The 26,926-nt window shown below is 43.9% G+C and overlaps 1 protein-coding gene across 4 annotated transcripts in view; it reads left to right on the forward strand.

Moving 5' to 3' along the window:
• The window catches only part of LOC147732926 (histamine N-methyltransferase A-like), a 196,162-nt gene that overhangs the window by 135,150 nt on the left and 34,086 nt on the right, over positions 1–26,926 (forward strand). For all 4 annotated transcript variants that reach the window (XM_086957464.1, XM_086957465.1, XM_086957466.1 and 1 more), the window contains 2 exons: positions 14,669–14,799; positions 16,511–16,604. In XM_086957464.1, coding sequence (XP_086813590.1) covers positions 14,669–14,799; positions 16,511–16,604 — 225 coding nt within the window. The remainder of the gene's footprint in view (positions 1–14,668; positions 14,800–16,510; positions 16,605–26,926) is intronic.

Consider the following 26,926-nt stretch of genomic DNA (forward strand, 5'->3'; position numbering starts at 1 on the left):
CAACATCCGATATCGGGGATTTAAGCTACGACATCAGACATCCACTTGTATCAAGATTAATTAAATACACACTAGCGTGTTAATAAGTGTGCACAAATGTCAAAGTTGAAGATTATAAAATCATTCGACATCTTGTTTTTGGGCGTGTTTATTTGCCAATGATGGTATTAATAATTTGGCAGTGCGGGTTGTGCCTATTCGACATCTTGTTACATGGGCGTGTTTGATTGCCAATGGTGGTATTAGTAGTTTGGCAGTGCGTGTTGTGTACACCAGAACGGGTATATTAGCGCGCTAACCGGAAAGCAGTCTAAAGATGAATTAGTTATGTATTATCGGTCTTACCGGGATTTAGTCGCAATAGAAGATCTGCTTTGTGTTTTAAACCGGCTGCTGGAAATCAGCTTACCGCCGATACCCGGAAGCAGTCTATAAACGTAACGCCGTACGGGCGTCTTGGATTCCTGACGTCCTAACGTCATACGGTATTACGCGCTTGCCGCGGTAACAGCAGTACATTTTATGGCGGCAACTATGGCACGATCTGCGAGTATTATCTCACTGGACCGTGTGGATAAAATTATCTAAAACATGCAAATTGCATGTAGGCAGTGCAGTGCTTGACGCTTATCTAACTGGTGTGTATACCAATGAGAGAACGTGTTATTTGCCTTACGTGTACAACAATAAATTAACGTATTATTTGTCCATTCCTATCCCAATGGTAAAGGTAATCTTTAACCACACAGGTGGCTTTGAGATAACCATTCATTGAGGGTCCATCTATGATCACAGCTGCCTTAATTTAATAAACATTGCATAGCTTTGTATAAAAACCTGTACAACTCTATGTTTACAAATTCAATACAGACTTGTAAAACCAGTAACAAGGTGCATTACAACTAGGAACATAAGATGATATAGCATCCCCAGACTAGAGATACTTTGACAACATCACTGTGCTATATATTCACTTATCTCAGTCATGGTCTAGTGTTGATTGAGAACTTAAAAGGGATCTATCTATTTGAACCATGATCTTTAAGATGCAACCGTACCGTGTAGTATGTATTACAGTGTATAAGTGAGTCTTAATTTACAGCAGACCCATATGTTTAGCAATTTCTTCATGCTCATTTAGGCCACATGTAACAGAGTCCAAAGAGTGAATCCATTTACATTCTTTTTGATTTAGAACCAATGACAGTGATGCACCTCTCGTATTGACTATGACTTTCTCCAATATTCTCCATTTCAAGCTTTCAGCAGGGTGATTGTGAATGTTAAAATGTTCCACCATTGGTGCTCCAGGTGTCTTACAACGTAACCGACTCATATGTTGTAATATCCTCTACTTAGCTTTTTGGGTAGTTTGGCCAATGTATGGTTTATTGCAAGGGCACAGAATGATGTAAATTACATTAGATGTATTACAGTTAGTCAGGGATGGAAGTTTGTATGATTTGTTGTTATAGGCAAAGGTTTGACCTTCCATGCTTAATGGGCAAACCTTGCAGTTACCACACTTGAAGTGGCCTACTACCGGGGGCAGGTCTAAATGATCTCTCAGAGTCAGCTGTTTTTCAGGTGCCAAACAGGCTTTTACCACATTGTCTTTCAAATTGCTCCCTCGTTTGAAAGCAAATAGGGGGGCTTGATCTACCTGTATATCCTATGCCACCAGATTCCAATGCTTTTGGATGGTCTTTTTGATGTTATTACTTTTTGAGTTGAATGTTGTGACACAAATTAGTTTTTTTGTGTCAGTATTATTTTCTTTTGGTATAAGCAACTGGTCCCTCGGATAGTACCACGCCCTTTTCCTGGCTCTTTTGAGAAGACCCTTCGGATAGCCTCTTTCTTGCAGTCTTGTGGTAAGTATGTCAGTTTCCTTAAAGAAATCCGCTCTCCTAGTACAATTCTGTCTCAATCTGAGATATTGGCCAAACGGTAAATTGTCACGCAAATTGACAGGTAGCTGTGATTCTAGATGGGCCCTCATTGAATGGTTATCTCAAAGCCACCTGTGCGGTTAACGATTACCTTTACCATTGGGATAGGAATGGACAAATAATACGTTAATTTATTGTTGTACACATAAGGCAAATAACACGTTCTCTCATTGGTATACACACCAGTTAGATATGCGTCAAGCACTGCACTGCACTGCCTACATGCAATTTGCATGTTTTAGATAATTTTATCCACACGGTCCAGTGAGATAACACTCGCAGATCGTGCCATGGTTGCCGCGATAAAATGTACTGCTGTTACCGCGGCAACCGCGTAATACCGTATGACGTTAGGACGTCAGGAATCCAAGACGCCCGTACGGCATTACGTTTATAGACTGCTTCCGGGTATTGGCAGTAAGCTGATTTCCAGCAGCCGGTTTGAGACACAAAGCAGATCTTCTTTACTAATACCACCATTGGCAATCAAACACGCCCGTGTAACAAGATGTCGAATGAGGCACAACCCGCACCGCCAAATTATTAATACCATCATTGGGAAATAAACGCGCCCAAAAACAAGATGTCGAATGATTTTATAATCTTCGACTTTGACATTTGTGCACACTTATTAACACACTAGTGTGTATTTATTTAATCTTGATACAAGTGGATGTCTGATGTCGTAGCTTAAATCCCCGATATCGGATGTTGAATGAGATACAACCTGCACTGCCACACTATTAAAACCACCTTTGGCAAACAAACACGTCCATGAAACAACTCTTCGACTTTGACATTTATGCACACTCATTACGCGCTAGTGTGTAATTAATTGATTATGATAAAAGTGAAGGTCTGATGTCGTAGCTTAAATCCTCGATATCGGCCAACTCATTCACCAACTTACGTTTGTGGTGGAGTTTAAAGACACATTTGCACAAATTTATTCTGTGATACACTCAGATAACTTGGGTGCAACCTCAGGGATTTATACATTCTTTCCCTCCTTTTTCAGACTAAAGAATAATCTTCCCTTCCATGTGACTAATGCACCTGGTTGATAGGGTGAGTACTACGACTGCACCCTAATCCAATAGAACCAGATATATTAAAAGAACCCTCCCTGACCTTTCTTTTTACTTACTTTGTAGACTGTCGTGCTGCGTATGTTATTGTCTTGATAAAGACCCGCTGCGGCTGAAAACATTGGCGCTTTAAGGGTTGAAACGTCGACATATATTCACAGGCCACATAAACTTGGAGCCCTCAACAAACTTGAAAGAAATTATAGGGCTCCTAGATTGTATTAGTTGATGGCCTTATGAAATAATATTTTGTATATACGTGTATAGTTTTTCTATATGAAATTCGGATATAATTTGTTTATCACAAATTCACTATTCACTAATGTCACTTGGTTTTGCACTGTATTTGATATAATGACAGTTAATGTATATAATGTACAGAAATGACTTTTTTGACTCAGAAAAGGATTTAACACAGTATCTCAGAGGTGTTCTGTTGGTTCTATTAGTAGCATCGAAAAAAACTGTTTGGATAAATCATCTGTTGTTCGAACCCGACAGAACCGTTATTTTCTAAATTAAGCACCATAATACAGAACCTTCATCCATACAAAGCAAGTGCATAAGGCAGTGAAACTAGGTACAAAAGTGCAAACGTACTTACAAGCAAGAACAAGGGAAGTGCCACAAGACCTTGAATCGGGTGTGATGACCCAAGTCCAGGTGAGAGGCCAATCCGTGCACAGCGGCAAGTGGCATTCAGGGCAACGAAAGCAGCTGGAATAGTGACATTTTTCAATGTCGCACACATATAAAGTAAGATCTTTCATTTAAAGAACGACAAATGCGTGATTAAAATATGCAGATACACCGTACTAAAGTATTTATATCTATCTGTAAACAGACCCCGCCACTACCAAACATAATTGTGCTACAGATTAGAGAAAAGAACAGGACCAGCAATACTTGGTAGAAACAAGAGTCATACAAGTAAGTCCATTAGCCATACCGCTGCAAATAATTTTACCACCCTACGTTCTTACATGTAGCCAGAGACAATCGTTTTGCCTTTCACTTTTTCAGACTCAAATAGGTGGTCTAACAGCAAACTAAGAAAACTGCAGAATCCAAGTGCACATACAGTAACGAGGTAACTTTAAGTACCACACACATACAGTTTAATTAAAGAGAGGTGAAGTGCCAACAACCTAATTGTCCCCCCCCCCCATTATCCCTCAACAGGTACCCAGTAAAAGCCCTGATGAAAAACCCGGAAACTCGAGAACGGGTCTAGAAACGTGTCGGCTGTTTCATAATTTTCGCATCCACAATGTGTCATAAATGCAAATGTGCACACCTGAGTGGTGTACACATTCAATATAGTTATGTTACAAAAATTATCCCTTGTGAGACCAGTCCTAGATTATAGCCAAACAAAGAGGTTGTAGGATTGCTAGAAAAAGAAGTAATAGGGTATTATTTCAATTATTTTTTGTAAATATTGTCAACTATGTACTCGTCAAGTGTATATTGTGTAAAAATATGTGTATATAAGTTTGTGAAATTCATATGCATGGCAATGTACAAAACTCTGACAAATTCTCAATGTTGCAATTGTATGAAGTGAATTAACTTACACATTTGATAAAAAATTTATCAATACCCAAGAATTAAATAAAAGGGTATACAATCTGCTTTGAATAAAGAGCAGCTTCAATTATATCGTGAACTAGTCCTCTTATTATGAATACATATATACATTGTGGCATATGCTAGTAGAAGCTGATCTGACACAGAACGAGATGTGCCTATCTCATTTCTGAAATCATCGTTGTGTCTGTGTCTACATATATTCCTTCCACCTTTCCAATTCTAAAGGTGTGCTAAAAAAGTGTGTGCAGGGTGGGAAAGGACCTCACAGAAACAACCACCAAGGAACTGCTGACAGGTACTCGCCAGTTTCTTCCACTTATCATCATCGGCTCCTTCCCACCACAAAAGAAATTACCGGAGGAATTGTAGCACTAGCGAAAAATTTGTGGAACAAGCGAATGAGTTGGCTGAGAAACTGGGTCATCGTGCGTATCCAAAAAAGGTTGTGAAGAATGCATGGAAGAGGGCATTAAATACACCAAGAATGGCACTATTGGAAAGAAACAGAAAAGAGCAAGGAGAATGTCTCCCAGTAGTTACCACATTTGACCCGCTGTCCACATAAATATGTCAAATTATCAGGAGACATTCGCACATCCTAAGCACAAACAGCTTTACGATGCCACTCCAAAGCTTTGCCTTTAAAACATCCCAGAACCTACGGGACAGATTGGTACATTCCTGCAACAGACAAGTGTCAAAAACCTTGGACATAACTAGCAGGGCACCATCCATGTGGCGGTTGCTCAGTGTGTGATTTAGCGGAGCGAGTGAATTGTGTGCAATTGGTGGACGAAAAAATGTGGCATTTGAATAAATTCGCCAATTGTAACACGGCCAATGTTATCTATCGTTTGACTTGCCCTTGTGGGTTCTATTACATTGGTCTAACAACACGAAAGATCAAAATACGCATACAGGAACACCTGACCACTATTAAAGACAGTAAATTGACAACTCGTCTAGTAGTGCATTACCGTGAACAAAAACATGATTTCAGAGACATCAGATGGGTAGTGCTTGAGAAGGTCTGGGGCGATCCATTATGCATTGAGAATAGACGGATTTCCAAAGAGGCATGTTGGATATATCAGGAGAGGGCTGACAAGACTGGACTGAATGATGTGATTGAATGGAACAAAGTAATAACACACACATAGTCACAATTAGAACAGCATTACTATCATCTGGAGTAATGGATGGTGTTGATCCTTATGGATTTCCATCCTCTTAAAAAATAAAAAACATCTTGATCTCGTGGAGGCAGTATAAGTCGACACACACCCCCCTACACTTCTGTGACTTTAAGGTAGGATGCAGCCAAGTGGGCTCTCCGTATGGCTGGGGGTAGGATGCCCAGCAGGGCACCCTGTAAATAACTGTAAGATCCATGCACATAAAATACATCCGGGGTATGGAAACATAAATAAGGGGGAGGTCCCGGTATTTGTTCATCAATGGGACGTTTATGCCAATGTACACTTCATTTTAAGGCCGGATTCCATAAGAGAATATTAAGTCACTCCCTTGTGTGTGTTTTTGCAAATGGCACAGTGAAAATTTGCGTATCGGATTTATTAAAGACAACGTTATGCAATTCACAAGAGTATTGGGCAAACACGAGAGGGACAATGTATGTTATTGCCTACTCCAAAATGGCCGCTATGTGTGTGCATCACGTGATGTGCTTACTCACGCTGCGCACTGGCATCATACAATGTCTGGCAGCGAGGTCGTCTTTTCAAAAACCCGCATTGGAAGCATAACGGAGCGGGCAGCCCTAGACGGAACACGCTAGGAACTGGTCCGATAAAAGGGAATAAGTATAGACGGGGACAAACGTTAGATAAAGACAAGGCGGACGCCCCATGTAACGCATAGTAAGCGCCCCCCATATCTAAGAAACATTGTCTGGGAGAATGGCACAACATCCGTGTAATTGAATTAGAGGCTCGAATACCGTGACAGTAAGCGTTTAGAGCAGAAGGTGTTAACGTCACAAGTGGATGGGGACCGAACTGAGGGACTTACAGGTCGTGATATTGAGCATTACGGGCAGAATGTGTATGTACCACGAGGAGGTGTTATTCTGAAATGTGACCACCCAGGTTTGGTGTGGTTGCGTGATGAATGATAACACTGTGAAAATCATATGTAACTGGGAAACCAGTAGGAACCTTGTGGCCCTATATTGGTAGTGTGTATGTGTATGCCGTTACAGGTTGACGGAAAGCGATTGGGACCACTATTCGTGGAGACATACTGGTCCGCTACATTGGTGGCTGCAGGTATGCCAGTGAATGGCAACCACCAGGTAAAATTTTATGTCCACTCAATAATTATATGACAATGGAACAACCATTTTTATGGGCAACCACTAATCAGTGTCACAGTGTGTTTTTACATGTTGTTTTTGTGTCTGTGTTCCAACAGGTTTTAATGCTTTAAAGTGACAGCAGTGTGTGGCAGTGACCCCTAGCCCTGAAGAAGTTGCCGACCAATAGTGATAGGCAACGAAACATGTTGGCTTCATATATGTTAAAATGAAGCTCAACTGTAGCTTGTTGTTTTTAACTTGAGCAGATATCCAGCAGTGAAGAAAGTTTTTCATGGAGCTAGTGGTGTCTAGCTCAGTTTAAGCAGGTTAGAAAGGAAGCAGAAAAGGACCGCTACTCTACACGTGTTTGCACTGTGCTACGTGCAACTCGTGTAGTGCAAAATTGCGCAAACTTCACAAACTACGCGAGCGTAACATAGTTGTCCGCCCAGGGTTACTCATGATAAGGTTATCGAGCAGCTGGATGACATCTTTGCAGCGTGGGGTATCCCTGCCATTCTCAAGTCTGACAATGGGCCATCATTCAACAACAAAGAATTCAAGCTGTTTCTAATCAGAGGAGTTGAGAAAACCTTTTCCAGAGCAGAAAAATGGCTTATGCCTGGTGACAGAAGGGGTTGGGTGTGGGGCATGGATCCCTATCAGATCAGGAAGGACAGCTAATGAGGTTCCAAGTACATAATTTACTTGGAAGGAGCAAAGGTGGGGCCTTTCCATTCATTGGTTAGCATAAGGAGAGACCTGGGAAGGGGAATGTTAGACTGTCAGCCCTAGGGTTGTCTTCCCCCAAACCTTTTGCCTTCACCCTCCTATTATTCTGAATTAATTTTTGTTTGCCTTAGGACTCTGTGCACTTTACCACTGCTAACCAGTGCAAAAATGCGTGTGCTCGCTCCCAAAACATGGTAAAATTGTCTTACACCTTATTGGTATATTCAATTTACATATGATTTCCTAGTACAGTGGTATAGCATATACCCAGGGCCTGTAAGTTAAATGTAGCTAGGCGCCTACAGGACTTGTTGTGCCACCCACTTTAGTAGCCCTTTAATACATGTCTCAGGCCGGCCTTTGCAGCCTGCCAGCAGTTTAAGACTGCCAATTTAACTTGGCACAATACCCCTTTATCATACCTAAAACTCCCTTTTTAATACATACAAGACATCCCTCAGTTAGGCTTAAACGTAAACGGCCCTTGGGGCAGGGTGCTTTGAAATGAAAATGTTTGACATGTAATTTTAGGTTTTACATGCCCATGTAGTGAAACATTCACAAATTTGTTTTTCACCACTTTTGATTGGGAGCAAGCTGTAAGTCATGTTTGGTATCTGGGGAATTGTAATTTAAAATCCTTTTCAATGGTAAAGTTGGATTTTAAGTCACGATTCTGAAAATGACACTTGTAGAAAGTTGTCAATTGTTTGCCCTAAACACTTGGTGCCTGCAGCCTGTTCCTGGGTCACATGAATCGGTGTTGGCCGTTGGCCTTTATATATTCTTCCCAGGCAGCCATACAAAAGCAGGACAATGTGTACCTGAATGGGCCATCAGTTACAAATCAGGGCCCTACTCACACACAAAGAACTTCACACTAGATTTCTGTGCCTGTAGCCAGACTGGATTCAGGACTGGGAGACAGGACATTCCAGATGCTTCTCTGGGGGGAAGCCTCCATAGGTTTATACCACTTCAAAGAAGGCACCAGAGATAAAAAGAGGACCCTCAGATCTACTCTTCAGTTAACTTTTTTGACCTGCTGAAGGACGCTCAAAGGTCTGCCTGTTGCTGTACTTCAGAAGACTGCTTTGCTGCACCAAGAAAGACTGTTATGCTGCATGAAGCCTACTTTACACCCTTGGAGGTCAGCTCTTCTGCTTGAGCCGTGCACTTCATCTTGAACCCTGAACTTCCAGAGTGTCTCCAAGGGCTAGTTTGCTGGCCTCCTGATTGAAGCATGTATAACAAGGGGGAGAAGGAGGAACTTAAGAACAGGTCGCCCTCCTAGGACATCATATGAAAGTAGGAGCCCACACTCCTGGGTTCCGAGACCTGTCTTGTGTTGTGGCTACTCACCAAAGTAATAAGTGGAGCCAAAATAGAAATAAAGCTTTCTTTCTAGAGTCCCCTCACTCACCGGGGTTTCCCCACGGTGACATGCTTCATCATTGGGGCCATCCCAGTTCTCTACGAAAAGGGGCGTGCTGCGACTTGCGAATTACGTAGGAGCACTTAATTGTGAAGGACTGTGTGTGGTGCAGAAGTGTGGTGGGGTGGAGTGGGTGTAAGTGGTTAAAAATACAGTGCTAGTGGGTCTCAATAATTTATTCTGCTCCTAGGTTGGTATATTAAAAATGGGGTTTAACACTGTGTTCCGACCTGCTATGAAGGTAGGATCAGTGTATGGTCAACATGTTTCACGCTACCCCTGGCGTTTCTTCAGGACCATACAGGGACCAGCCCTGTATATGCCACTCCTATAAACCCTAAATTAGGGATTCAATCTAAGTAAAATGTTTTCACAATTTGCAACGCTGCTCAATATACAAACATGCGTGGTTCCAAATACATACGTTTTTACTTATTGATGTATGTTTTTACTCATTGATGAATATTTACGGGTGCCTAATAGCACTCCATGGTCTCTGGGGGGGGGGGGGGGCGATGTCACTCTATGGAAACATTGTTCGTGATCAGTAACACCGCGTAGCATTACCTAGCTGCTTCCCCGCCGGACCACACAGTGTGTTCTCCTGATTGAAGCCTCGGGGACTGAAAAGGCTCCAACCACCTTGCCAAAGTTTCGATGGCAATGAAACATGTCGGCAAGTAAAGTGGTGTTGTTTGGATAGTTAGTAACCACATTCACTTTTTTTAGATTCCACACCTAACACAAGAGACAGAATAAAATTGCATATCTGTGTTGTCGTGTTGGTATATATGTTGTTTTTGACACATTTATGGTTGTGTTGTGGCTTTCTTGCACTGCATTTCTTCACAAAACTCTTTTTGTGTTTCTTGGACACATTTTTCTTTCGAGCTTGATGGTACCGATGATGAGAACAGGGCAATCCTGGTGAGTACCTGCCAGGTTCCCGTAGGTGGTGCGCCTGTGAGGTGCCATCTCGCTCTCACACACTTTTTCAAGTTTTTTTAGTGCTCTGGTATTACTATTTGACACTGAGTGTGTGTATTTGTGTTGTCTCGCAACTGGATGTTCACTGTCAGGGAATGGGCGATTCTTAAAGGAGGCACATCACTAGGATACAATGGCTACCCTGGTAACTAATGTATGGGGAGTAAGCTTTGCAAAGATTATGCTACACACAGTATATCCTTAGAAGAGATGAATGTACAAATGCCCACCAGGTCTAGGTCTTTTGTGTATGAGGTCCAACCACCTTGAACCAACACCTGTATTCTGCCTCTGCCTGAGTGAGTCCTGACCCTCTAAGGGTTGCTTCTCCAGTCCTGGGCCCTTGGAAGTGCGGATAAAGCTGCCCAGATAGCCCAAATCCAAAACTTGGATCTTAGGAAATTTCTGGCCAAAAAAGTGCTCTGAAAACCGAGGAGAGAGCAGGACCTACCTGCTTGCTAATTCTCCCAAGGTGCATCACTGGTCAGCCTGAATTTGCGTCAGCTCCTGCTATATTCTTCTCCACAGCGGCAAATCCTATTTAGCAGCTTCTTGCAGAAGGAGTATCTGGGCTCCTGGAGCCTTTGTCGGCTACAGTCTGTAGCCTTATCCGAGCTAGACTTTTTCTACTTTCCAAAAAGAGAACATAGAAATCTTCACCACACCTTTGTCCAGCAGCTCCCTGACTATGTAGACAAAGCTGGCTGCCTTCTCCCAATTAACTTTACATTCACAGACATTTTTCCACATAATTTCTTCTAAGATCGAAAGTAAGTGGAGACCGGGCACAATCCAATTTGTGTATCTAACCCTTGCTCTATCGTGGTTGGCCACAACTTTTGACTTTGCACCGGTTCCTATTTTTGGAGGGATTGTATCACCGGCTCGTAGTTCCTTGGATACGCTGCCATCTGCTAGCAGATACAATCACTCCAAAAATAGGAAGCGGATTACAAGACCAAAGTGTGCCCTTTCCAACAGGCGATTTACCACGACCTGTTAAACTCTGGACTGTCGTGCAACCTGTCCCTGTCTTGATAAAGACCCGCCGCGACCTCAGACATGGGTGCAGAAGGGTCGAAACGTCGACATACTGCAAAGGCCCCTTACCTCTAGGATTCCGCACAAACTTAAAGAAATGTTGTGAATCTCGAGACACTCATCAGTATATGGCCTCTAACAACGAAAAGAGAATTGTGTATATATGTATAGATTTATTGTACAGATTTTGACTCTTCATTGTACATATTTACTTCACTATGTGACCACTATTCACCATTGTCACTATTTTTGCACTTTATATTCACTCTGACAGTCGTTGTATGAATTGTTTGAAATATTTATTGAATGAATCCAATTCTGAAAAATACAAAAATACAACGCATAAGACGCTGGGCCTTTTTTCATTAAATGCGAGGTTCCATAAATTGTGTTGTCTTATGGGGGTTCTTCTTTTCTATTACAATAACCGTCATCTGAATCAGTCATGTTTCTCACCCGACAGAACCATTTTTATAAGTTAGCGAAGGCAGCAACTTTGCTTTAATTACTGTAAGCAGTGGTTGATAGGAGGGTCCATCTAGTTTCTTTGCTAGCAAGCTGAATGCATGTATCAAACCTTTGTTTTTCCTAACCATGTAATTCTGTTGCGCTTGAAAATTAAAAATGTTATAGAAATTAAAACCCAAGTACTTATAAGTAGTGACTTCTTCAATGGTTTGATTATCCAGCTTGATCTTTACAGATGCACCAATGCTCCTCCCTATACGCATAGCCTTTGTTCTGGAGATATTATTTCCAAATTGTTATGTTTTGGAGATATTTATTTCTAAATTGTTATGCAACTAAATGTCTGCAGCTGTAGCTTTGACCTTTAAAACACTAGTTTTTACTTTAAACTTTAAAAATTAATAACTCCAGTTATACTGATTGGATGTTTGTCATTTTGGTGTCAAATAATGTATTACATTTTACTCTATATTTATAAATTGGTATGGAATTTTCTTGGGTTGTGTTTTCACTTTATTACTGTTTATGTGCTCAATAAATCTTTTCCACATTGCCTCTAAGTTACGGCTGACAGCTTTTGTGCCAGGCTACCATAGGGTTTTTCATAGGTTAATTTAGGGACTGTTTATGGTTCACCCCAATAGCAATTGTGGCTTTTGTTTGAAAAGGGCTCACAATCCCCCTCAACATACAACACAATTGATCACAGGGAAGCTCTTTAAACCAAGAAGATATGGTAGTCAGCCTCGTTCCATCCCATTATGAGGGGGAGCTGGTCACAGAACCAGTTTGGTGTAGATTAGTAGGTGGGGACTGCACATTTCTGTAAACACCCTCCTGACTGGCACACATGCTCCCTCTAAGGGCAGGAGCACTGTGACATGTTGGAACCCCTTAAAATAGTGGACTCTGGAATAGTTTGCAGCAAGGCAAACTGGATGTGCTTCATAAGTGGGAAGAGTTGCCCCTGGAACTATTCCCCAATGGTTAGGAAGTGTCGAGAAGTAACCCCCACTGGCTACTGAACTGTACAAAAATGAACCTCATTACCATCTCCTCAGAACACTTTCTGGATCTGTGGAAGAGCAAAAAAAGAACTGTCTGTCTGAATCCAATGTGGAGGTTTGAAGAGCTTGACCTGTTCTCAATTGTACTCAGGACAGTGGACTCTAAGGGTCAACTAGCTGACCTCCTTTGTGGGTGCTGGGGGCTGGGCACAATATGCTGCATGAGGCCTTACTCCTTAAGGGCCCAGTGGAAGCGAAGCAACTGAAACTGGACTGAATCCTTCTTGTGACCTCTGCTGGAGTGAATACTGACCCCTAATTACTCTCCCTGAGGTCCTGGCGTCTTGGAAGTGACCAATAGGAGCCGCTCCAAAAAAAAGTTGGGAATTTGAGACTTTCAAGATCTCTGGAGTGTCAGCGGGACTTCAAAAAATGTGTCTGACTTTATTGAATATAGCTTCAGGCTTGCCACACTAAAGGAGTTTAAGCTCCATAAAAAAATGTAGGGCCTGATTTAAATGTTGGTTGAGAGAAAACTTCATCACAACTTTTGTGGGGTTCCCTTCCTGCCAACATTATAGTTCAATTTTGAAGTTGTGAGGCCCATAGGTTGATAAAAGCAAAGACTACCCCATCTCTGCCATGGTCAAACTTCTCTGACAGCCAGGCAGAATAATGGCCGTCAGCGATTTGGCTATATGTCCACCCACCTCATTTAGATGAGCTGTCATAGAGGCAATTTGCAAAGCCTGTCACCACCAGGAAAACCCTGGGCATAAGGGGCACTGAAAAGTGCACAATACCACCCTTGGAATGGCAGGAAACTCCCATGGTGAGGTATGAATTCTTTTTATCTTATTTGCAAAAAGGAAATCCTGCTTTAGGATTTTTTTGTGAATAACAAAAAATTGTATCTCTGCCATACAGCTCAGTCATGTTTGAGAGAACCATTGAGAAATGTTACAATATATTGGCAGGAACTGCGTTGGTTGTGGTACCGGTCAATGCTTCAAAGGTCTGCCGGGTTGATAAGCATTTCACATTTTGATGGTTGGCCCCTCTATCTGGGCGACAAAGTAATTTACTCCATCACCCTGACAGAGAACTGGCCAGATGTCAGAAAATAAATGAGGCTGTATGTCTGAAGGTAGAACATTTATTTTTGCCAAGGCATGAAATATATCCACCCCATGCAAGAACTTCCTCTACCACAACATTTTAATTGCTCCAACTCCGATCCTTTCCCGCCCAAACCAATGTTTCAATGAGCTCTCATCCAGTGGCTATCCAGCTTCGAGTGTACTTTGGCAAGTATAGCCTACTGCTTTGCTCTGCTGAAGAATTTTGACTTCGATTTCAGAGTCTAATTCTCAAGATAAAATATTCGATGAGGATACCTGCTGGGCACAAAATTGTGTCAATGTCTCAGTCAGCTGTAAACAGTACTTCTCATTGGGGTTTTGATTTTTTAAGATGGCTTTTTTGTGAAATCTTTATTAATTCAAATCTCTTATTGGATTTTGTTGTCATTATTGTGACATGTCATTTATTAAATATGACTGGACGTGTATAAATTGTAGTAGTTTTTTTATTTATTTTTTTACTTTTTACCTGCTGTGGATTTTCTAACTTTGTTACAAATTTCCCCTAAGTTAACCTTGTCTGCACTGTGCCATAGCTAACCGATGTTAAGCTTAGGGTTAAATGACTAAAACCTTTGCCTGAACTTTACAGGTTAGTGAATTTATTACTTGGAATGGTCTACTATTAACTCCAGTTAATAATTCATTTTCTTACATCTTCTTTCTCTTATTTTACATCACATGATTAATAGATCTCTTCCTAAAACTTTTTCCTGTCATTATTTTGTTTGTTTAATGTATTTCATCTTTGAAATGAGTTTACAAAATGCACCTGTAAAAAATGATTTAACACTTGGAAGATTTGATAAGGTATATATGTTTACTATCTTTTTGACAAATGGCTGCATACTGTAACGTGGAAATAAAATTATAACAATTAGTATAACTATACATTTTTTGTTTCAGAGCTCGTTGCTAAGACACCAAATCTTAAAAATGTGAACTTCACTTGGCATAATAAGACATCAGCTGAATTTGAAAGTGAAATGAAGGGGAAAAATGAGCAGAAAAAATATGACTTTGTTCATATGATACAGGTATAGTTTAATCTCTCATGGACAGTCCAAGTGGAATCCATAGCAGTTTTTCAAGTAATTGTGAACATTGACTACCTTCTTAAATGTCCATAAATGTGTACTTTGCCTGCCTGGTATATAGATGTGGTTCTATTGTGTTCTCTTATGTACTATGATAGAGAATCAGAAACATTATGCAAGCATTACACTCAAATATTCAGCTTAGCCAAAATCTTCTAAGCTAATGATATATATTTTTACAAGTATCTTTACCCAGAGTTCATGTACAACTTACAAATGCAGATTTGTTTCACATTGATTGTCAAGTCGTTGCTGCAATCAAATCAGCATTGCATAAAGTCACAAAATTGTGAAAACTTGTGATGCAAACAATATGGGAAAAAATAATAATTGCAGAATATATAATAAATGGATATGTATGCATGTGAATAGATCTAAAGCAGGAGAAAAGTGTACCATGGTCCCTGAAAAATCATTTAGTTGGAAAGGAGGATGGTACTGGAGTTAATGGATTGATATTCTTAGCCATACTGCAGATGGGAGTATGAAAGTGTAAGGAGGAAGTGATAGTTTTGATGACTTGGGCATTGCAACACAAGTTTCCAGTGTTTATGTTACCTGTTTGAAATACTCTATTAACATTTTGCTTAGTAGTGCCTCTCTGTAACTAATATTTGCCAGGAAGTAAGGTGGATTTTCAAAATATGCAAATATGCTACCATGTGTATTGGACCAGTAGCTTCATGGTGCTGTAGGCAAGACACCCTTTCTACAATCAATAGTGATATTATGTTAGAATCCACTTATGTTCGGTTATTTCAGGTCATGCATCAGTATTACTTATGAATTCATCCTTTTCTTAAGCCTTGTCAGCGCTTCTTTGGAAAGTGTTATCTGGATTATCATCCTATCGCTTTTGAGACGTCTCTCCTTCTCTGTTTATCTTTGGCCATTGCCTCAATTCTTTCATCATTCACAAGTAGCATTTGAACTTAAAGCTTCAAAGCATTGTTTGGTCCAGTGAAGACAAGGCAGAGGTGATAGTTGGATAATTTTGTAAATATTTGTTTGCTGGGGATTTTGCTAGAGAGCATCATGTTAATGGCAAAAGAAAGAAACCTACATTGATCACAATTGCTATTAAATGTGTGCAAACATTTCACTTTACCACAAGCCTTAATCCCAACTACCGTATATATTTAGGTGACATAAATACAACACTGTGGCTCTGATTCACAAAAGTAAACTTACACTTTTGTGTAAGTTTATGATTTCTTTCAATGTCATTGGTAGTGTCTCTACTACTGCCTATGTTCCACTAGGAGAGCACAGACTCTCCAGTCATAATAATAATACTCGTTAAGTTCCTTTATGAATTGCCAAAAATCATAAACTTACACAAAAGTGTAAGTTTACCTTTGTGAATCAGAACTTAAGTCTATTGTTGCTTATGTTTTGTACTGAACACATAGCAAGAATGTAAGTCACTTGTAAAAGACAGTGCACAAGATGCAACACAAAATACTCCAATGGAACTGCAAGGAAGCACAAACAATGTACATATTTTACAAATAAAAACTATCAGTCTACGTCTAGGTGAATTTCATATTGCCTCCTATATCAAAAGAAAAAAAAATGCACAAGTTGGACATTTTACAATGTTTGTTGTGACTTTATTTTACAGTAATCATTATATTTCTTTTTATTTTAGATGCTATATTATGTGAAAGATGCCTCCCAAACTTTGGAATTGTACAGAAGTTGTTTGGCACCAAATGGGAAACTCCTTGTTATCATAGTATCAGGTGTGTAATTTGTATGTTCTCACTTCACAAATACACCCTTGCCAGCAATTCCAGGTACTTGTCTCTGAGTAGTAGAGTATCTTCAAATTCGTGCAACAACAGAAATACGCCAATGTCTTCAGTCTAGATACTTTAATGCACCAAATACAGATATGAACCCCTTCACTGCGGGGCTGTTTCCCCTGCTGTGCTGGGGGCCGTGGGCGCGCGCACAGCGCCCCGGTGCTCATGATGAGCTCAGCTCGTCATGAGCCACGGAGCTCCGGTGCTCAGGACAAGCTCAGCTCGTCATGACCGCCCGTTTAATGGAACGCTCAGCACAGCAGGGGAATCAGCCCAGCCCAGAATGCGAGCATTTCATTAAACGGGCTCGTCATGAGCACAGGAGGGGTTAAGTGACCTGCATCAAATTTAAAAAAACACATTACAAATTGAAAGGTTGCGGAATCACCCAATAAAGTCAAGTTCCACTGATAAATTGCTATATGGCAACTTTACAGCAGCCAGCGAAGTATCATTTAAAACCAAAAGTATATTTGGTGTTTGGAAAATCCCTTCAAAATCTAACTTAGTGCTTTTTTCTCTGTTATGTAGCAACTAGTTTATCCAACTATTTCCCCAGTGCATTAAATCTAAATAAATTGCTCACAAAATTAGTTCCCCTTCAGCATGCATAGTTTTTATCTTTTCAGTAGCCGCATGCGAGGAGCATTGTATTGTGAATTCCACTTCTAGGCGTGGCCTTTAGGAACATTAGCCACAAATAAGATCAGGATTGTGTGAGAAGTTGGCCTGGTATATAATGCTCACTAATTCTTAGTGATCACTTTGTACCATGCCAAGCAACCCTTATGATGATGGTTGTAATTCAACCTTGTAGACCAGTTATCCTAGTGGTAACGTGGACAAAGCAGTCTTAGGCTAAACTCTGAAAGGCATGTGAAGCCAGCTGTATTACCATACACAACCCCCTTGAATACCAAATGAAAGGGACACCACACAGATATATATTGAAAATATATATTTAGATTTATTAACTACAAAATCCCCTGGACTCTTTATGAGCACAGAAGCACAAGCGTTAAATCACAAGACAGTTTAAAATACACAAAGGTTGCACAATATGGATGAGCCCTAGGGGCCACCTAAACCATATACTAAGAAAGTGGTATAAGAGATACCAATAGGAAAGGGAACAGGCCTAGGGCCTTGGGAATCGCTGGAGCTGTTCGAGACTAGCTGTGACTAAGTCGGGAAAGGCCCGCGGGACTTGGGTGCAGTGTTCAAAGTGCACGCACTTTCCAATGCAAAGTCTATGGTGCGTAAAAAGTACAAAGTTAGGAACCTTCCGAGTGACCTACGGAGCTGAAACTTAAGACACAGGCCCTTGAGATGTGTACCAGTGTAGGAACACTGGAGGAGCTGAGTTACCTCACCCACAGGAAGCGGGTGCACAGGGTCGAAGTAGTGTCGGGTTTCGTCACGCTGGTCGATGGTGCTTGCACTGAAGATGCTGCAGGCGGCTCGATGTGAAGAGTTCCGGTGGATCCAAGGGTGGATCTGAAGATGTGAAGACCTGAAAGCAGAGGGGACAATGTTCAAAGTCACTAGCCAGTGACTACCGTGGAACCAGATTGGAACCAGGCGATGTCGGGTGCAAACAGGCGTTGTCGGGTAGCTTCTCTCTGCAGCCACGTGGACACCCGGGGTCGAGGACGTCCAGGAGTCGGTCACGAGCTGTCCCACGCAGGCTTCTCACTGTTGGCGGTGTCGGCAACTTGATCTGAGCAAACAGGCCTTGGCAAATGCAAGCCACGCAGAAGTTGAAAGATGCTCAACACTCGGGCCAGCAAGGTCAGAGCGAGTGCTCCTTTTTACAGGAGCTTGGGTAGGTCTGGAGCAACCAGACCTGCTGTGTAAATTGTCAGTTTCATCGCCAAGATGGCCGTTGACCACGTGGCTAGTGGCCGGGATGGCGCATCGAGTGGCACAATCCAAAAGGGCCCCACGCAGATCGTGGAGATGCTGGAGGGCTGATCTTCAGTGCAAGGGCTGCTCGGTGGTGGGGGTTCTCAGTCCCCAAAGCACAACGTCCAGGATACCTCAGAAGCTGCGCAGTCAGCTTTTCGAGTGTCTTCCAAGAGGTCCAGTCCCACGTCACTCGGTGCCTCCACGGGTCCTTTCTTTGCAGGGACTGTGGATCGGGCTCTGAGAGGTCTGGGAGTCTGGTTCTTGTCGGGCTCTGGGCTCGGGCTCCGGCGGGAGGCGGCGGCAAAGCAGACGTCGAGTTGCTGGTTGGTGCCTGTATTCACAGGGTGGCCACTCCTAGGCCACAAGGGAGATTCTATTCAGTCTTCTGAGCGGCAGAATGTCGAAGTTCAGTCTTCTTCTTAGTGTTAAGTTGATTCAGGATGATCTGCTGTGCAATGGCACTGCTCCCACTCTTATTCCCAATCTGAGGGGTGGATCACCTACTAGGTCCCTCCTCTGGGAGGAACCAGGAAGGGGGGCGGTTATACCCCCTTTCCTTTGTCCAGCTCCTCGCCAGCCCTGGGTCTGGAAAGTCCCAGGACCAGTTTGGACTGGCCTATGCACGGGGACACCTTGTGTGCCCCGGGCATGTCTGATTCTATTCAGCCCTGTCCTACCCAATACACAAAACCCTGTCTGGGGTGGTGCTCGCACCTCCCAAGGCAGGAAACCCTTTGTCCAGGCCACCATCTGCCGAGTTTCGGTCAGCAGCAGGAGGCCAGACTCGTGTCTGTGGTGGCAGCATCCATTTTGTGATGCTGAGGCTCTGGTTAACTTTAACCGGGGTTAAGGCTACACACATGTCGTGTCCCTCTAGAAGGGTGGAATGCTATCCCCGTCGACAGAGCTGTCGAGGGGATAGTATTCCAATTCGTATGACACCTTACTCGACATGTTTTGATAAAGCCAAACCAAAGATAGCATTTAACCGCGAGGATTATAATGCACTTAAGAGTATATGGTATGGCAATATCCCGGAACAGCTTAGGGAGTGGTTCCCGACAGCTGCAGACAGGCTCAGCTCATGCTAGAGCACCATCTCACATATTTCCAAGCACTCTGCCTTCAGTATTGATGAGGCCTTCCATAGGAGTGGCTGATAGGAACATATGTGTCCAGTTTAGGGTTAGGCACAGGCATACTGTACCTAAGTAAGAGGTGATTACACCAACTTACCCCAGCTGAGTGATCAGCCAGTTGTGTCAAATATGGAGGCCAGGCCAGGGGTGGCACAATACATGCTGCAGCCCCTGGTAGGCCTTGGAAACACCTATGCCCTGGGTACCTAGGGTACACTGTTACAGGGGCCAATAAGGTGAACCAGTTCCAATTCGTAATGCACCTAAAGTGCATTGGCAGTAATTTAGAGAGAGAACAGCAGGCTGTGGGTCTGATTAGCAGGCCCACAGCCACATTAAGTCAGAAACCAGTGAAGCAAAAAGCAAAAATTTGGGGTGACCATAGGATAGTAGACCCTACTCTCCTACATAACCCCCCCCCCAAACGCAGGGACATTAGACTAACCTTGACCAGTTGTGTCTTCATGTTCTAAGTGGAAGTACCTGGAGAGACCATCTGCATTGCCATGGTCAGTCCCTGGGTGGTGCTCCACTGTAAAGTCCATCCCCTGTAGGGAAATGGACCACCTGAGTAGTTTGGGGTTTTCACCCTTCATCTGATTAAGCCATAGGAGGGGCTTATGGTCGGTCTGAATCTTGAAGTGAGTGCCAAATAAGTATGGTCTCAGCTTCTTCAGGGCCCACACCACAGCAAAGGCCTCCCTCTCTATAGCTGACCAACGTTTCTCTCTGGGGGTCAGCCTTCTGCTAATAAAAGCAATGGGCTGGTCCTGGCCATCTATATTAAGCTGTGAAAGCACTGCTCCCACTCCCAACTCAGAAGCATCTGTTTGGACAATGAACTCTCTTGAGTAGTCAGGACTCTTCAGGATAGGTGCAGAGCACATGGCCTTCTTCAGGTCATCAAATGCCTTTTGACAGATTTCTGTCCACTGGACCTTTTTGGGCATCTTCTTAGATGTCAGATCATTAAGAGGAGTCACAATGGACCCATAGTTCTTAACAAACTTCCTGTAGTACCCAGTCAGGCCCAAGAAAGCTCTGACCTGAGTCTGGGTAGTTGGAGGGGACCAGTCCTTGATGGTCTGGATCTTACTCTCCAGTGGTTGAACTTGGCCTCCACCTACAAGGTGGCCCAGGTATACAACCTTGCTCTGCCCTATCTGGCACTTTGTTGCCTTGATAGTGAGGCCTGCCTTCTGCAGAGCCTCGAGCACTTCCTTCAGGTGGACCAGGTGATCCTCCCAGGTGGAGCTAAAGACAGCAATATCATCCAGATAAGCTGCGCAAAAGTCATCCAACCCAGTGAGGACTTGATTCACCAACCTTTGGAAGGTGGCAGGTGCATTTTTCAAACCAAAGGGCATCACCACAAACTGATAATGCCCACTAGGGGTAGAAAATGCTGTCTTGGCTTTAGACTCCTCAGATAACCTGATTTGCCATTAGCCAGCTGTCAAGTCAAATGTGCTCAAATATTTGGCAGAAGCCAACTTGTCAATGAGCTCATCTGCCCTTGGAATAGGGTGTGCATCTGTCCTGGTGACAGCATTGCGTCCTCTGTAATCCACACAAAACCTCATCTCTCTCTTGCCATCTTTGGTGTGAGGTTTGGGGACCAGAACCACTGGGCTAGCCCAGGGGCTCTCTGTAAATGTAAATGTATAGGCATTTATATAGCGCACTACATACCCGGAGGGTCCCAAGGCGCTTCGACCGCTGCGAAACCCTTCCTGGCTTCCCTGAGAGATGGTCCCTTAATGGGTATCTCCAGGGTGAGACCAGGCATCCCCGGCGGTCTGGTGGGGCCGTTAGTGAAGATGAGGCAAGCTAATGCCCAGAGTTGCCGAGTGTGAACGCTGATCAGAGTGGGCACCGAGGCGAGAGAATTATCGAGTCCGCTGACCCTGGTCCAGAAACCTGCCACGCCGGGAATCGAACCCTGGTCCCGGGCCGTCCTCTGCTCTCGGGTCTGCCGCCTCTAACCAGTGAGCCACACTACTTCACTCTCTCTCTGACGGCTCAATGACACCTAATTCCAGCATCTTTTGCACCTCAGTCTTTATACAGTCCCTGACGTGGTCAGGTTGCCTGTAAATCTTGCTCTTTACAGGAAGACTGTCACCAGTGTCCACCACATGGGTACACCAGTTAGTCTGACTGGGTGTCAAGGAGAACATATGTCGGTATGCCTATAGAACTTGTCTGCAGTCATGTTGCTGATGCTCAGTGAGGCTGCCACCTAAGGCCACACCATCAACTGAACCATCCTCAGGGTTCTGAGTGAGCAGGTCTGGGAGAGGGTCACTCTCTTCCTCCTGTCCCTCATCTGTAGCCATGAGCAAGCCCATGTCTTCCCTGCTGACATATGCCTTCAATCTGTTTACATGGAGCACCCTGTGGGGGCTCCTGGGAGTTCCTAGGTCCACCAAGTAGGTAACCTCTCCCTTCTTCTCCAGAATTGTATGGGGTCCAGACCATTTGTCTTGGAGTGCTGCTGGGGCCACTGGCTCCAACACCCATACCTTCTGTCCAGGCTGAAATTCAACAAGGACAGCCTTTTGGTCATGCCAAGCTTTCTGTAATTCTTGGCTAGCCTCAAGGTTTTTGGATGCCTTTTCCATGTACTCTGCCATCCTGGAGCGGAGACCAAGTACATAGTCCACTATGTCTTGCTTAGGCTTTTTGAGAGGTAACTCCCATCCTTCCTTCACCAGACACAGGGGTCCTCTTACAGGGTGCCCAAACAACAATTCAAAGGGGCTGAAGCCAACCCCCTTTTGAGGGACCTCTCTGTAAGCAAACAAAAGGCAGGGCAGTAGGATGTCCCATCTTCGCCTGAGCTTTTCAGGTAATCCTTTAATCATGCCCTTTAGGGTCTTGTTAAATCTCTCAACAAGCCCATTGCATTGTGGATGATAAGGAGTGGTGAACTTGTAGTTTACACCACATTCCTTCCACATAGCTGTCAAATATCCTGACATGAAGTTGGCACCTCTATCGGATATTACCTCCTTAGGAAACCCCACTCTGGAGAAAACTCCAAGCAAGGCCCTGGCCACAACAGGAGCTGTTGTGGTCCTAAGTGGAATTGCCTCTGGGTACCTGGTGGCATGATCCACTACCACCAGTATGAATCTGTGCCCAGATGCTGTAGGGGGATCCATTGGACCAACAATATCAATTCCTACTCTTTCAAAGGGAACCCCCACCACAGGTAGTGTTATCAGGGGGGCCTTTGTTGTTCCACCTGCTTTACCACTGGCTTGGCAGGTTTCACAGGAGCGACAAAACTCCTTGCTGTCTTCAGACATGTAATGCCAGTGAAAGTGAGGGACAAGCCTGTCCCAGGTCTTGTTCTGGCCTAAGTGTCCTGCTAAAGGAATATCATGGGCCAAGGTGAGAAGGAAACCCCTAAATTGCAGAGGTATAACCATCCTCCTGGTTGCACCAGGCTTGGGGTCTCTACCCTCTGTGTAAAGGAGTCCTTCATCCCAATAAACTTTATGGGCACCTTGAGCATTCCCAGCAGCCTCAGCAGCAGCCTGCTGTCTGAGGGTTTCAAGAGAAGGACAGGTTAACTGAGCCTGCCCCAAGTCTGCCCTAGAAGGTCCCCCTGTCCCCAGAAACTCAACCTGATCAGGTTCAAGTTCTTCAGAGACAGTTCCTTCAGGGGTCTCAAGATCAGTTTCCTGTGAAGCCTGATCCTCGCTTGCAGGCAGTTGGGAAGGCACAGCCTTAACCCTCCTGTTCTTCTTCTTGGAAGGTGCTTGGTCCATTGTTCCAGGATCCAAGACTTGAGGTTCAGAGAGGCACTTTTTGGCCTGTGACCTGGTCACAGCAAGGACATGTGATGATATCCCTAACATCTCTGCATGAGTCCTGTACTCAACTTCTGACCATAGAGAGTTCTCCAGGTCATTGCCCAACAAACATTCTACTGGGAGATCAGCACTAACCACAACTCTTTTTAGGCCTGTCACCCCTCCCCAGGAAAAGTTAACAAGTGCCACACTATGTGTAGTAGTGACATTGCTGGCATTGGTCACCAGGTAATTATCACCTGGCATGTATTGTCCAGGGTCCACAAAGTTAGGTGTCACCATAGTGACACTGGCATATGTGTCCCTGTAAGCTTTAGCCACTTTATTGTTGATCAAAGGCGTCTGTCTGTATTTGCCCAGGTTACTGGGACTTATGTCAGGGGTCAAATCTATGTCCCTTTCACAAATCAGAACAGCCTGTGTAAGGGTTCTGACTAGGTCAGAATCTCCTTCAGTTCCCAAGGTGATACCCACTACCCCCTTGGTTTGAGGACCAGCACTGCTAGCTGTACTAGTGGGTGCAGTTGCCTTAGGGGCTGCAGTGCTGGGGGCTCCACCCTTTTTACACTCACTTGTCCAGTGAGAGGTGTTTTTACAAGTTTTACACCAGGGTTTCTTCTGACCTTCTTTCTTCTTCTTCTTGGAAGTTTGGGACCCACCCTCCGTCTCAGTTTGGGGCCCTTTTGAAGACTTCTGGTCTTTAGATTTCTGCTCCCCACCCTTCTGGTCTGTTTTCTTCTGGTCACCACCCTGGTTCTGGTTCTTTTGCTTAACTCTGGTTCTTACCCATTTATCTGCCCTCTTTCCCAATTCTTGGGGAGAGGTCAAATCTGAGTCAACCAAATGTTGATGCAACTGCTGGTTCTGACAATTATTTAAAATTTGTTCTCTCATCAGCAAATTATACAATCCTTCATAGTCTGTAACCTTGCTTCCCAGCAACCATCCCTCCAGAGCCTTAGTGGCACACTCAACAAATTCAGACCAGTCCTGAGTCTGTGGCTTCTGGGTATCTCTGAACATTAACCTGTACTGTTCAGTGGTTAAGCCTAACCCATCAATCAGAGCACTCTTCAGGACCAGGTGGTTTCTAGAATCCCCATCACTAACTGTGAGGAGTCTGTCTCGGCCTCTACCTTCAAAGGAGAGCCACAAGATTGCTGCCCACTGCTCTTGAGGGATCTGCTGTACTCTGCAGGCTCTCTCCATTGCAGTAATCCATTTATGGATATCATCCCCAGCTTTGTAGGGGGGCACAATCTTACTCAGGTTTCTGTTATCAAAAGACCTGTCTTTATCCTTGTGGATATTGCTGCCACCAGTGGGTTCTATTACCCCACTCTCTCTAGGCTGTCTTGCTCTAGGAAGTCTCTCTTGGACCAGGGCAACCTCTAATTCTCGCTTCTGGATCCTAAGCTCAGCCTCTCTCATTTTTGCCTCATGTTCCCTTCTCTGAGGGCTAGTCATCTCCCTTCTGGTGTGACCATGAGAGCCTCTAGAAGCATGGGAGTTGTCAGAGTCACCTGAGTGAGCCCTTCTCCTCCTAGGCTTCTGGTTAAGTTCACCTGGGGGCCTGAATGGGTTGTTACCAGATTCATTCCCAAGTTGGCTTAAGTTAGCCTGGTTCAGTCTACTGACCAGCACCTGACTATTTCTGTCATCATCTGACTCACTGCTTCCCTCCTCCTCCTCTTCTTCCTCATCCTCCTCCTCTTCATCTACCTGAGGAGCTCCAGTGATGGGGTATTCCTCATCTACCAGGATGATAGGAACAGGGGTGTCTACAGTGTCATCCTCTGAGGGATGGCCTCCTTCAGCATCCCCTGTGGGGTTTGCCTTAGAGGTCTTTAGAGTCTCAGACTGGTCTAAGAGCTCTCTTAGGTGGTCTGTAGTAGGGGAAGGCACTGTCTTCAGACCCATTAAGGCACAAAGCTGCCTTAGTTCCTTAAAGGAAAAAATAGCAAATCTGGATGGTGCCCTTGGAGGGTCACTCTCAACAGGGATGTTCCCAGTGGAACCCTCTGCTCCAGACATTGCTCTAGTGTGGGTGGATGTGTTGCAATCTACCTACACTGGTGTTTACCTACTAAACCTATCTAGTAGTTGTAGCTAGGGTGTGCTACTCCCTTTGCTCTACAACAACTAAGTTCAGTAGAACTTAAGTATACTAGTCTTGTTTTATATGTACCTGGCAGGTACCTGTATGATCTTTCAAATGATAATCTCAAAGATTGTAATGGTAAAACAACAGCAAGCTCAGATCCCAATCCGCTGCTCACCAATGTGAGAAGTTGGCCTGGTATATAATGCTCACTAATTCTTAGTGATCACTTTGTACCATGCCAAGCAACCCTTATGATGATGGTTGTAATTCAACCTTGTAGACCAGTTATCCTAGTGGTAACGTGGACAAAGCAGTCTTAGGCTAAACTCTGAAAGGCATGTGAAGCCAGCTGTATTACCATACACAACCCCCTTGAATACCAAATGAAAGGGACACCACACAGATATATATTGAAAATATATATTTAGATTTATTAACTGCAAAATCCCCTGGACTCTTTATGAGCACAGAAGCACAAGCGTTAAATCACAAGACAGTTTAAAATACACAAAAGTTGCACAATATGGATGAGCCCTAGGGGCCACCTAAACCATATACTAAGAAAGTGGTATAAGAGATACCAATAGGAAAGGGAACAGGCCTAGGGCCTTGGGAATCGCTGGAGCTATTCGAGACTAGCTGTGACTAAGTCGGGAAAGGCCCGCGGGACTCGGGTGCAGTGTTCAAAGTGCACGCACTTTCCAATGCAAAGTCTATGGTGCGTAAACAGTACAAAGTTAGAAAGTTAGGAACCTTCCGAGTGACCTACGGAGCTGAAACTTAAGACACAGGCCCTTGAGATGTGTACCAGTGTAGGAACACTGGAGGAGCTGAGTTACCTCACCCACAGGAAGCGGATGCACAGGGTCGAAGTAGTGTCGGGTTTCGTCACGCTGGTCGATGGTGCTTGGAGCTGAAGATGCTGCAGGCGGCTCGATGTGAAGAGTTCCGGTGGATCCAAGGGTGGATCTGAAGATGTGAAGACCTGAAAGCAGAGGGGACAATGTTCAAAGTCACTAGCCAGTGACTACCGTGGAACCAGATTGGAACCAGGCGATGTCGGGTGCAAACAGGCGTTGTTGGGTAGCTTCTATCTGCAGCCACGTGGACACCCGGGGTCAAGGACGTCCAGGAGTCGGTCACGAGCTGTCCCACGCAGGCTTCTCGCTGTTGGCGGTGTTGGCAACTTGATCGGAGCAAACAGGCCTTGGCAAATGCAAGCCACGCAGAAGTTGAAAGATGCTTAACACTCGGACCCAGTTGTAAGCAGGGGAAACCCAATAA

The sequence above is a fragment of the Lissotriton vulgaris genome, chromosome 2_1 (assembly GCF_964263255.1).
Source record: "Lissotriton vulgaris chromosome 2_1, aLisVul1.2, whole genome shotgun sequence".
In the NCBI taxonomy this organism is placed as follows: domain Eukaryota; kingdom Metazoa; phylum Chordata; class Amphibia; order Caudata; family Salamandridae; genus Lissotriton; species Lissotriton vulgaris.